We start from the raw sequence: 9,751 nt of genomic DNA on the forward strand, positions 1-9,751 counted from the left end.
CTCAGCCTCCAAGATCAGAAAGACTGTGAAAGCCGGTGAACTCGCCAATCCACTGCATTTTGTGTCTGGAGGCAGGGAGTCCAGTGTGATGAGCTCTGCACTGAAGCATTCTGTGAAGCGACAAGCCATGGCCAACCAGGGGCAGGTTCTTGAGTCATGCCTGCTGCCTGCATAGACCTCACCTACATCTGCACCAGCCTTACCATTTGTCCAAGAAGTTATTTAATCTGATGCCTGTTAAGAGCCCCGGAGGGGTGGGCAGGGCAGGCACTGAGGCCAGAGGAGGAAACAGAATGGAAGGGCCACAAGAACAGGGACCTCGCCTGCCTAGTTCACTGCTCTACCCTCCATACCTGGAACCTGGCCTGGCTCAGAGTAGGTGCTCCAAAAGTATTTGCTGAAGGATCTAATGAAAGCTCAGAGAAGTGACGTCTCACACGTAGTCCTGATTGTACTAGGAACTAAAAACAGGGTCTTTGGCCTCCCACCCAGTGGCCTTTGTATCCTACAGCACTGTGTCCTCCTCCGCACCCCACCCCCACCCCCACTCTCCTGCTTGCATCTGGAATGGTCGGCCTCTGTCCACTCATTAGCTCTGGTGCCACTCAACCCTCACTCCCACGGGTCAGCAGGGAGGGTGTCAAAAGCACCAAGTTACTTTAAGTCTGATCCTCCAATTGTAATACCACTTTACATCCCCACCAGCCTGCTGAGAACTAGGGGAAATGTGCAGAAACTGAGAGGTAACAGAGAATTAGTGGCAGGAAACAAAACAAAACAAACCCTTGGGCCAGATTTTCCCAATCAAGCCCAGAGCTTGTGTCGTGTACCCGTCTCCATCAGCCTCACCAGAGCAGGTACTGGCTCCCCTTGGTCCGAGATCTTCGCGTGCTCTGGATGCCAGACCTAGCTTGACCGGCCTCCCTCACCAACGAGGAACAAGTGAGGGGAAGCTGCTTGCTTGGAACACGGCTGCATCCCAGCCCCACCGTGTACCCACTGGGACGCTGGACTGGTTACTTCCCCCTCTGCCCCTCATTTCCTCATCCTCATGTGTGCCCGGCTCACAGAGCTGTTGGGAGTAACTGAAACAATATATATGATTAGAACAGTGCCCAGCACACATCAGCCAATGCCAGCTCTTGGAACTGTTGAGTTTGTCCCTACATAACCAACTTTCCCAGCTGACCCTGTTCCTACCTGGCTGCCCAAAGGTGTGGTGCACACCCACTACCACCCAGGTCAGAGTTTTGAGTGCGTGTGTGCGGGGGGTGGGGTGTAGAGAGACAGAGAGAGACTATATAATTTTTCTCCGTGACTGCTTTTAATACATTCATTCATTCGTTTGATATTAATGAGTACAATGTGCAGGTCCAGTGCCGGGTGCTTAGTCCCACAGTCCTAAAAAGGACCTAACTCCTAATTCCTGGGCAGTCCTGTCACTCCTGCCTCACCGGGCACACAGCAGGTGATAGGCAAACAGGAATCTCTCCTCTTCTACTCCCCATGGAAGATCCTAAGATATCCACCTCACCCAAATCTCACCCCTCCTACCCAATTTAAAATCTATTCTCAAGAAAGCTACATCCTGGGGGGGGGGGGGGGGAAGAGTCCCCCTCCTTACCCCCATGGGAATCTCCAAATTACTCCATTCTCAACTCCACCAACAGCCCCACTGACCCAGGAGATAAAACGGGTGAGAGCTGGGACTCACCTCTCCCGCAGCGCTCCCTGAGGGGCCGACAGGAAGAGGCGGAGGGGTGTTTAAGCAACTGCCACAGGGTAAACAAGTGAGCTCGAAGCCGGGGAACCTTCGGATGCGGCCGAAGAGGGCTGGGCCCAGCAGAAGCCAAGACCCTGGGGCTCAGGTCGCCCGGCTTTGGGAAGCCCTTTGTGCGCGTGTTTTAAATTACCTCTGCTTGTCTGATGAAGTGAGTAAAAGGGCGCCGTTTCAGGGCTTAGGATTCCTGAGTGAGCTAATACAGGATGCCTTTGGCTGAAAAAAAACTTCAGTCAGCTCCCTAAACTCCCCCCCCCTTTTAAGTTTAAAAAAGGGAATGAATGTTACCATTTTTGGACATGAGCGTTCTCCCTCAAGCCCAGCCCTAACCGCACTATCCAGAGGGACGCGCCATCCTGTCCCCCCCATTCCCAGATCAGCAGAGGGGTGGAGGTGGGGGGCGGGGGTTAAGGGGGGACCGGATGGGAGCGGGCAGGGGGGGAGGGGGGAGAGGGGGTGTTCAGGGTACGTGGCCGCCTCGGGCAAGAGCTCACCGCGCAGGCAGGAAGCAGAGGCAGGGTTGGGGCGCCTCCCCCCCCCCCAACATGAGTGGTTTCTGACCTCTTCCTGCCACCCGCCACTGCGCCCAGGTCCCATGGCCAGCTCCGAGCCCAGCGCCCGTGGCGGAGCGCCTGGGACGCGCCTTGGTGGCTGAGCATGGAGCCCCCGTGACTGACCCCAAATACCCCCCGGAGACAATGCCTTGCCCTAGAGCCCCTCAACTCAGATCAAGTTGCCCAAATTCCCCATCTCCCAGGAATGAGCGGGAGTCGGAGCGGCAGGACGCAGACGTAAGCCCATCTCCGTTCGCAGCTACCAACCACTGAGTTAAGCAATGAAACGGTTTGCCGTCCCGCCCCCGCCCCCACAGGGCCCGCCGGGGGCTCGCGTTTGCCCCCGGGTTCTCCCGGCCCCAACCCCACTCCGGCAGTTCCACCTCCACGCAGACCCGGAGGGGGCTGCCCACCCCGCCGGCGCCCCTTCCCCTTGGGCACGCGGGCTGGCGCTGGAGGACCCATGCAGCTCGTCCCCTCCAGGTACCAAGGCGACCCAGGAAGCGCGCTGCCGCCGCACGCCATATGGAGAGGCGGTCAGGGGGCGGGGAAGGGAAGGGAAAATCGATCCGGAGCTCACAGCCACCGAGCCGGAGGCTCAGTCCCAGCCCCCGGAGCACCGCCCCCGCGCCTTGCCCTCGCGGGGCTGGCGTGGCTGCAGCCGGATGGCCTGGAGAGCCCGCCTCAGGACGACCTGCGCGCCAGCGGCCCCACCTCCCCGCGCTCGGCCTCGCCGTTCGCGGGCTCTGGGGCCGGGGCGCTCCCCCTTCCGCCCCGCGGCTGTAACCCAACACCCCACCTCGCCGCGGCCGCGCATCCCCAGCCCCCGCTCGTGAGCGCCCGGAGCCGGTTCGCCACCGGGAGCCCGGATCCCCGCGGGCGGAGCGGCCCGGGGCTGGGGGCTGCGGTGGGCTGGGGCGGTTACTGACCTTTCTCTGCTGCTTCTCCCAGGCTGGGTCCAGGAGCAGGTCTCGATCCCAGTCCTCTTCGGGCTGCATGTAGTCATTGGTTTGCTGGGAATCATAGTGGTCCATGATGGTGCGCGCGTGCTAGGGGCTGGATTTCTTCCTCCACCTTCTCTCCCGGCGGCGGTGGCTGCGGCTTGCTGCCCCGGAGTGGGGAGAGAGTCGGGACCGGCTGGGCTGGGCTGGGCTGGCGGGGCCGGGCTAGCTCCCCTGCGCCCGCTTCCACCGCGGCGCTGCTTGCGAAGGCGGAGGCTGGGGGCGGAGGCTGGGGGCGGCGGCGGCGGCGAGGGCGGCTGGAGCTCGCGGACTGCCTGCCTCGCACCGGCGCTCAGACCTAATCTCCACGCACACTGAGCGAGGCGGACACACTTGCGCTGCGGGAGCAGAGGAGGGCGGGGGCGAGGGGAAGGGGCAGAGCCCTCCCGAGGTTCTCCATTGGCCAGGCCGAGTTGCCCAAACTTCCCCCCATCGCCTCTCATTGGGAATTCCTGGCATCCGTCAGCCGGGCCGCGGCGCATATAGGTGGACTGGGCGGCCCCCTCCGGGCGCGCACGTCCCCGCCCACTCCCTGGGTTCCCACTCCCCCGCGGCTCATGTGACACCAGCTTAAGCTGAACAGGACCGAAGCCGGGGGACGCCTCCCCGAGCTCGGGGACCGAGCGGCCGCGCGCTCGGGAGTCCCAGGAGCCGCCGGGGAACTGCACACGCTCCCCGCCGGCCGGGAGGCCCCAACTCCGGCGCACCGGCGTCCTGCGTTCCCACGCGAGCTCCAAACCCCAGACTGCCTGGGACTGGAGGACGGACGCGAGGAAACCCGAAAGCATTTCATTTTCTCTTTCCCAGCGTCCGGAGAGGTCAGCACCCGAGGAAGGGTGGCGGGGAGTGCCAGAATGGAAAGGAATTTCCTGGGAATTTCCTGATTCTGCCGCCCGGCCCCGCCCCGCCCCGCCCCGCCCGGCGCGACCCGGCAGACCCCTGCCCTCCAGGAGCCAGGGTTCTTGCCAGCCAACGGCGCTCAGAGGCCACACAGCTTTCCCGCCTCGCCGCGGGGTCTTTTGCCGCCCGTCCTTGGGTTCAGGGGCTACGTCGCTTAGCTTCCCGGGATCCCCTGCGGTTCCCCGCGGTCTGGCAGGGCCCGAGCTACGCTCGTTCACACCTGGGCAGCATCCCGATAACTCTCTACCTGCTCCATGCCACCTCCCACCCCAGCACACACCCCCGACCGATGGAGAGACTGAGGTTCAAAGAGCTGAGCTTAAAAAGGGATTTGTCGGGGTTTCAGGACTCCACAGGCCAATCCTGTAACCTTATGCCTGACAAAAAAGCCTTATTGTTATTGGAGGAGGAAGGAGGGCAAGATTGACAAGCACCTTTAACTTCTTGGTGCCTGCCTGGGCTTCCTTCCTCGGGCCTAGTAAGAGGAGAGTCTCCCCAGTGGACTCCAGCAGTGACAGACACCAGGAAGAGGCTGACCTCACACCCTGGTGGGCTCCTCTGAGGGGTCCCGGCCTGAAGAACGTAGCCAGAAGGCCTCCAGTGCCTTACCCACAGAGTAGTGCTTCATCTATATGTGTGTCCCAAGGGAGGGCTGGGTCTCCTGCAGAAACGCAGGTGTGTCAGTCCAGAGGGGAATGAACCAGTTAGAAACGGCCGTGAATTAGGATACCTGAAAGGCCACAGATGGAAAAGGTGAAGAAAGTGTCCAGGAGAGCCAGCTGATGCTGTTGTAAGCGGATACAGGTGCTGCTGTCGCTCCCTGCCTCATCAGTCACCCTCACACGTTTATGCAAGTATCACCGGTCAGCACCATGCCTGCCACAAGCCCCTGGCTGAGGAAGCACTGCTCCTGAGCCACGGAGACAGCAGATTTATGGACGATTTTATATCCACTCCTAAACTATGGCTCTAAACCTGACATAGAGGGTAATGATGGCGCTGTATCCATTCATTCACTCAATAAATATTTGCTGAGCACCATCCGTGTGTCAGAGGATGTGCTAGATGTTATGTATCTAGAGATGAAAAAGACACACTCCCTGCCCCCATGCAGCCCAGCAGAGATAGACACAGAAACAAAAATATACTGCAAGGAGATAGATAGTTCCCTGACTAGGGGACTGTGGGGGTACAGAGGACGAGCTTTGAGGAGAGTGGGAGGTTATTCCAGGCAGAAGGAACAGTGTGAGCTAATACATGGGGGCAGGAAACTGCCTGGTATAAAAGGCATGCCGAACATTTGGGCATGGCTAACTAGAAATTCAAGGCTAGGCGGGGCAAGAGATGGGGCTGGAGAGGCGGGCAGCAGCCAGACCATGAAGGCCTTCTGTGCCACGTGAAGGTGGATCTGAGGGGAACAAGGCTGGCTGGAAGCTGTGACGACCAGTTGCAAAGGAGTTGCAAAATTCAGGTGGGAATGGTATCTTACCACACTTGGGCTGCTATAACAGAATACTATAGAAGGCATAGCTTAAACAGTTCTGGAGGCTGGAAAGTCCAAGGTCAGATGTGGTATCTGGGAGAACGCATGCTTCCTGGTTTAAAACCAGCCATCTTCTCACTGTGACTCACATGGTGGAAGGAGCAGGGAGCTCTCTAGGGTCTCTTTTTATTTTTACTTTTTTAATGAAAGTTGGATTATTCTTTTTGAATTTTATTTTTATTTATTGGCTGCATTGGGTCTTCATTGCTGCACGCAGGCTTTCTGTAGTTGCAGCGAGTGGGGGCTACTCTTCGTTGTGGTGTATGGGCTTCTCAGTGCGGTAGCTTCTCTTATTGCGGAGCTCTGGCTCTAGGTGCGCGGGCTTCAGTAGTTGTGGCTCATGGGCTCTAGAGCTCAGGCTCAGTAGTTGTGGCACATGGGCTTAGTTGCTCCACAGCATGTGGGATCTTCCCACACCAGGGATCGAACCCATGTCCCCTGCACTGCAGACGGATTCTTAACCACTGTGCTACCAGGGAAGCCCTCTAGGGTCTCTTTTATAAGGGCACTAATCCCATTCATGGGGGCTCTGCCCTCATGGCCGAATCATCCTCCTCATACCATCACATTGGGGGTTAGGATTTCAACATATGAATTTGGTGGGGAAGGACATAAACATTGAGTCTTTAGCAAATAAAGAAGAGTGGATAGACAAGAAATACTTGGGAGATAAAACTGAGAGGCATAGGAGTTTGGATGTGAGGAGAGAAAGGAGTCTGCTGCTCTCAACAAATATATTTTTGTTTGTTTGGCCTTGAGGCTTGTAGGATCTTAATTCCCTTACCAGGGACTGAACCTGTGCCCTCAGCAGTAAAATCGACGAGTCCTAACCACTGGACTGCCAGGGAATTCCCTCAACAAATGTTTGATATGGGACAGACCACGCACTTTACCTATACTATTTAAGCTCTACCTTTGAGGTGAGAATGTCTCCATCTTACAGAAAAAACCAACTAATGCTCAGAGAGGTAGCTAACTAGTCCAAAGTTATATGTGACTCCTAAAACTGGTTCTCAACCCTGGGATAGTTACACACACGCACACATACACACACTTGGGATACTGGGCAATGTTTGGAGACATGTCTGGTGGGTCACCATTAGCATCCAGTGGATAAAGATCAGGGATACTGCTAAACATCCCACAGTGGATAGGACCGTCTCCCTACAACAAAGAATGGCCCAGCCCAAAATAGCAACCGCTGTTTTAACCACAGATTTCTGGTTTAGAGGATCTAATAGATGGTGGAAGTACAATCAATCAAGATAAAGAATTTCAGGTTTGGATGCAGAAGCATGGATTGAGTTTGAATGCGCTGAGATGGACGTGCTCTGAGAATGTCCAGAGGCAGCTGTCCAGCAAGCAGGGGATGGCACAGCCCTGACCTGAGGGAAGCAGCATCTGAGAGTCATCTGACTACAGGTAGCATGGACAGCATGAGACACCCCGGGGAGAATGCCTCAGTGGAGCTGAGAAGAGTGCCCAGCAGCACCTGGGGAAGCAGGACTAGAAAGGAAGTGTGAAGAATAAGGAACCCCTGGGGGAGACAGACAGAGAGAAAATGGTCAGGAGACGTGCAGGGAGCCGGGACAACCTAATGTCATGAAAATCCAGAGTGAAGCATCAAAGGGAGGGGTGTCAGCAACATCAGTTATGGCAGAAAAACCTGGAAAGTAAGGCCTGAGAAGTTGTCGTTGGAATCATACAGTAGGCACACTTTGGTGTCTGGATTTTTCACTCACTTTAATGTCTGTGAGATTTGTTTATGTTGTGGCTTCTATTGGTGGTTAATTTTTTTCTTTGTATTTGGTTTTTTATTTTTTTCCTCCTGTGTAGTATTCCATTCAATAAGTACATGCTAAGTAATGTATCTACTCTCCTGTCAATACATTTGCATTGTTTCCAGTTTGAAACTATGAATGAAGCTGCTATGAAGAGTTTTATATTTTTGTGTGTGTTTGGTGAACATATGCAGTAATTTCTCTTGGGTGTGTATATACCTAGGAAGGGAATTGCTGCATCATACAGTAGGTACATGTTTCATTTTAGTGGATATTGCCAAACAGGTTTTCAAACTGGCTGTAGCAATTTACTCTCCAAGCAGGGGGATGTGAGCATTTCAGTTGCTCCACATTCTGCTATCACTCAGTGTTATCAAAGTAAATAAATAAATAAATTTTAGCCATAAAGATGGGGGAGTACTGGTCTCTTCTTATGGCTTTAATCTATTCATATGCTCATTGACCATTTGAATCAATAACTCTCATTCCCACTGCCACTGATAATAGTGATTGGTTTCTTTAGCTGCTTGAGATAGATGACGACATGCATATTTTTATTAATTTCCCCAAATTTCATTCACTCATTCATTCAACAAATATTTATCAAGCAACTGCTCTATGCACAGCACTGGGCTGGAGAGTAAAGATACAAGAGCAAACAAGAAAGATGTGGTGCTGTCTCTCTTAGGATAGATGCTCAATAAATACTCCATGAGTGCTTGTTTGGAGAGGCTGTTAGGCCCCTGATGGGAGCTGTTTTGATTTGCATTGGAGCAGGTCCATTATGACTTTTCAATTTAAAAAAAAGTTTAAGAAAAACAGCTCTTTTAAAAAGAAAAAACACCCAGGGTCACATGGGCAGCCCAAGTGAAATAAGGTAAGATCACGAAGGAGAATGGGAGGGGGACTTTCCTGGTTTCTAGTGGCTGAGACTCCATGCTCCCAATGCAGGGGGCCCGGGTTTGATCCCTGGTCAGGTAATGAGATCCCACATGCCGCAACAAAGAAAGAAAGAGAGAAAGAGAGAAAGAGAGAGAGAGAGGGAGGGAGGGAGGAAGAGAGAGAGAGAGAGAGAAAGAAAGAAAGAGAAAAAGAAAAGAAAGAAAAGAAAGAAAGAAAGGAGAGAGAGAAAGAAAGAAAGAAAGAAAGAGAGAGAGAGAGAGAGAGAGAGAGAGAGAGAAAGAAAGAAAGAAAGAAAGAAAGAAAGAAAGAAAGAAAGAAAGAAAGAAAGAAAGAAAGAAAGAAAGAAAGGAAGAAAGAAAGGAAGGAAGAAAGGGTTCTTCTGGGGAACAACCTTGACTCCTTTCTTCCCAGAGGCTCAGCCTTTCTTGCCCCTTTTCCATCCATCTTTTGGATTTCTCTGGATGCAATGATGAAGGAACTGAGATTGTGGGCAGAGGTCTTGCCATTCTACAGGCCAATGGATGTGAATCAAGCTCGAAGGAGTCTGCTCAAGTCAGTGGCCAGGAAGCGAATACTCAGGTCCTTTCCACCAGTTGGGGCTTTCTCTGCAGCTGCTTGAGGAATCAGCAGCAGCAGGCTTTAAGACACTAGCCCAATTCATTACCAGCACTCCAGGTAGCCCCAATACAGCCAGTAATGAGTCACCCAGAAAGTCAGAAGAGTTTTTCTGCTGAAAGAACCTAGCTCTGGTGTAGATGGCCCAACTCCCCTTAGAAAGAGGGAGGAATTATGATGTCTGGGAGTTCTGGGAGTACTTACCTAGCACCTGCTTCATTCCAGGCAGATACTAGGAGACTCAAAGAAGAGCCCTCGTCCTCCCAAACCTCCTGGTCTAGCTGGCACCAACCCATGGGCCTCCTCCCCTAGAATTCATCCATCCAGCAGGCAGTTACTGACAGCACACTCTGGGGGTAAACATGAACTGGATTGGCATATGCAGGGACATAAAGAATGCAGAGTGCCACAGCCTCTCCAGTGTTGCTCAGGCGCTTCTTACCCCACTGGGAGTAACTGACCACACAAGGCTCTTGTGGGAAAACACAAACAGGATCTGCAAGATTCTGGAAATTAAAAGTCCAGAGATCTGGGGGTTTCCTTCACTGTGTCCTGAACCTCTGACCTTACAGCCTAAGGCTCCTTATGGGCTCTTCCTGAGAGCTAAAGACACGGTCATATTTGTAGAAGGCAGGAAGGAGGGACAAAATCACTGTGGTTTCTTGGGTTTCTAG

The 9,751-nt window shown here is 53.8% G+C and overlaps 1 protein-coding gene across 3 annotated transcripts in view; it reads right to left on the bottom strand.

Annotated features, from left to right (window-relative positions):
- ACTN1 (actinin alpha 1) overlaps positions 1-3,664 on the bottom strand; it is a 93,647-nt gene extending 89,983 nt beyond the window's left edge. The window contains exon 1 of one of the 3 annotated variants that reach the window (XM_057730503.1): positions 3,264-3,664. In XM_057730503.1, coding sequence (XP_057586486.1) covers positions 3,264-3,368 — 105 coding nt within the window. In that variant the 5' untranslated portion in view covers positions 3,369-3,664. The remainder of the gene's footprint in view (positions 1-3,263) is intronic. The other 2 variants (XM_057730501.1, XM_057730502.1) reach the window with 2 other exon arrangements.
- Positions 3,665-9,751: the final 6,087 nt, after the last annotated feature.

This window comes from Hippopotamus amphibius, chromosome 4 (genome assembly GCF_030028045.1).
Source record: "Hippopotamus amphibius kiboko isolate mHipAmp2 chromosome 4, mHipAmp2.hap2, whole genome shotgun sequence".
NCBI classification, from domain to species: Eukaryota; Metazoa; Chordata; class Mammalia; order Artiodactyla; family Hippopotamidae; genus Hippopotamus; species Hippopotamus amphibius.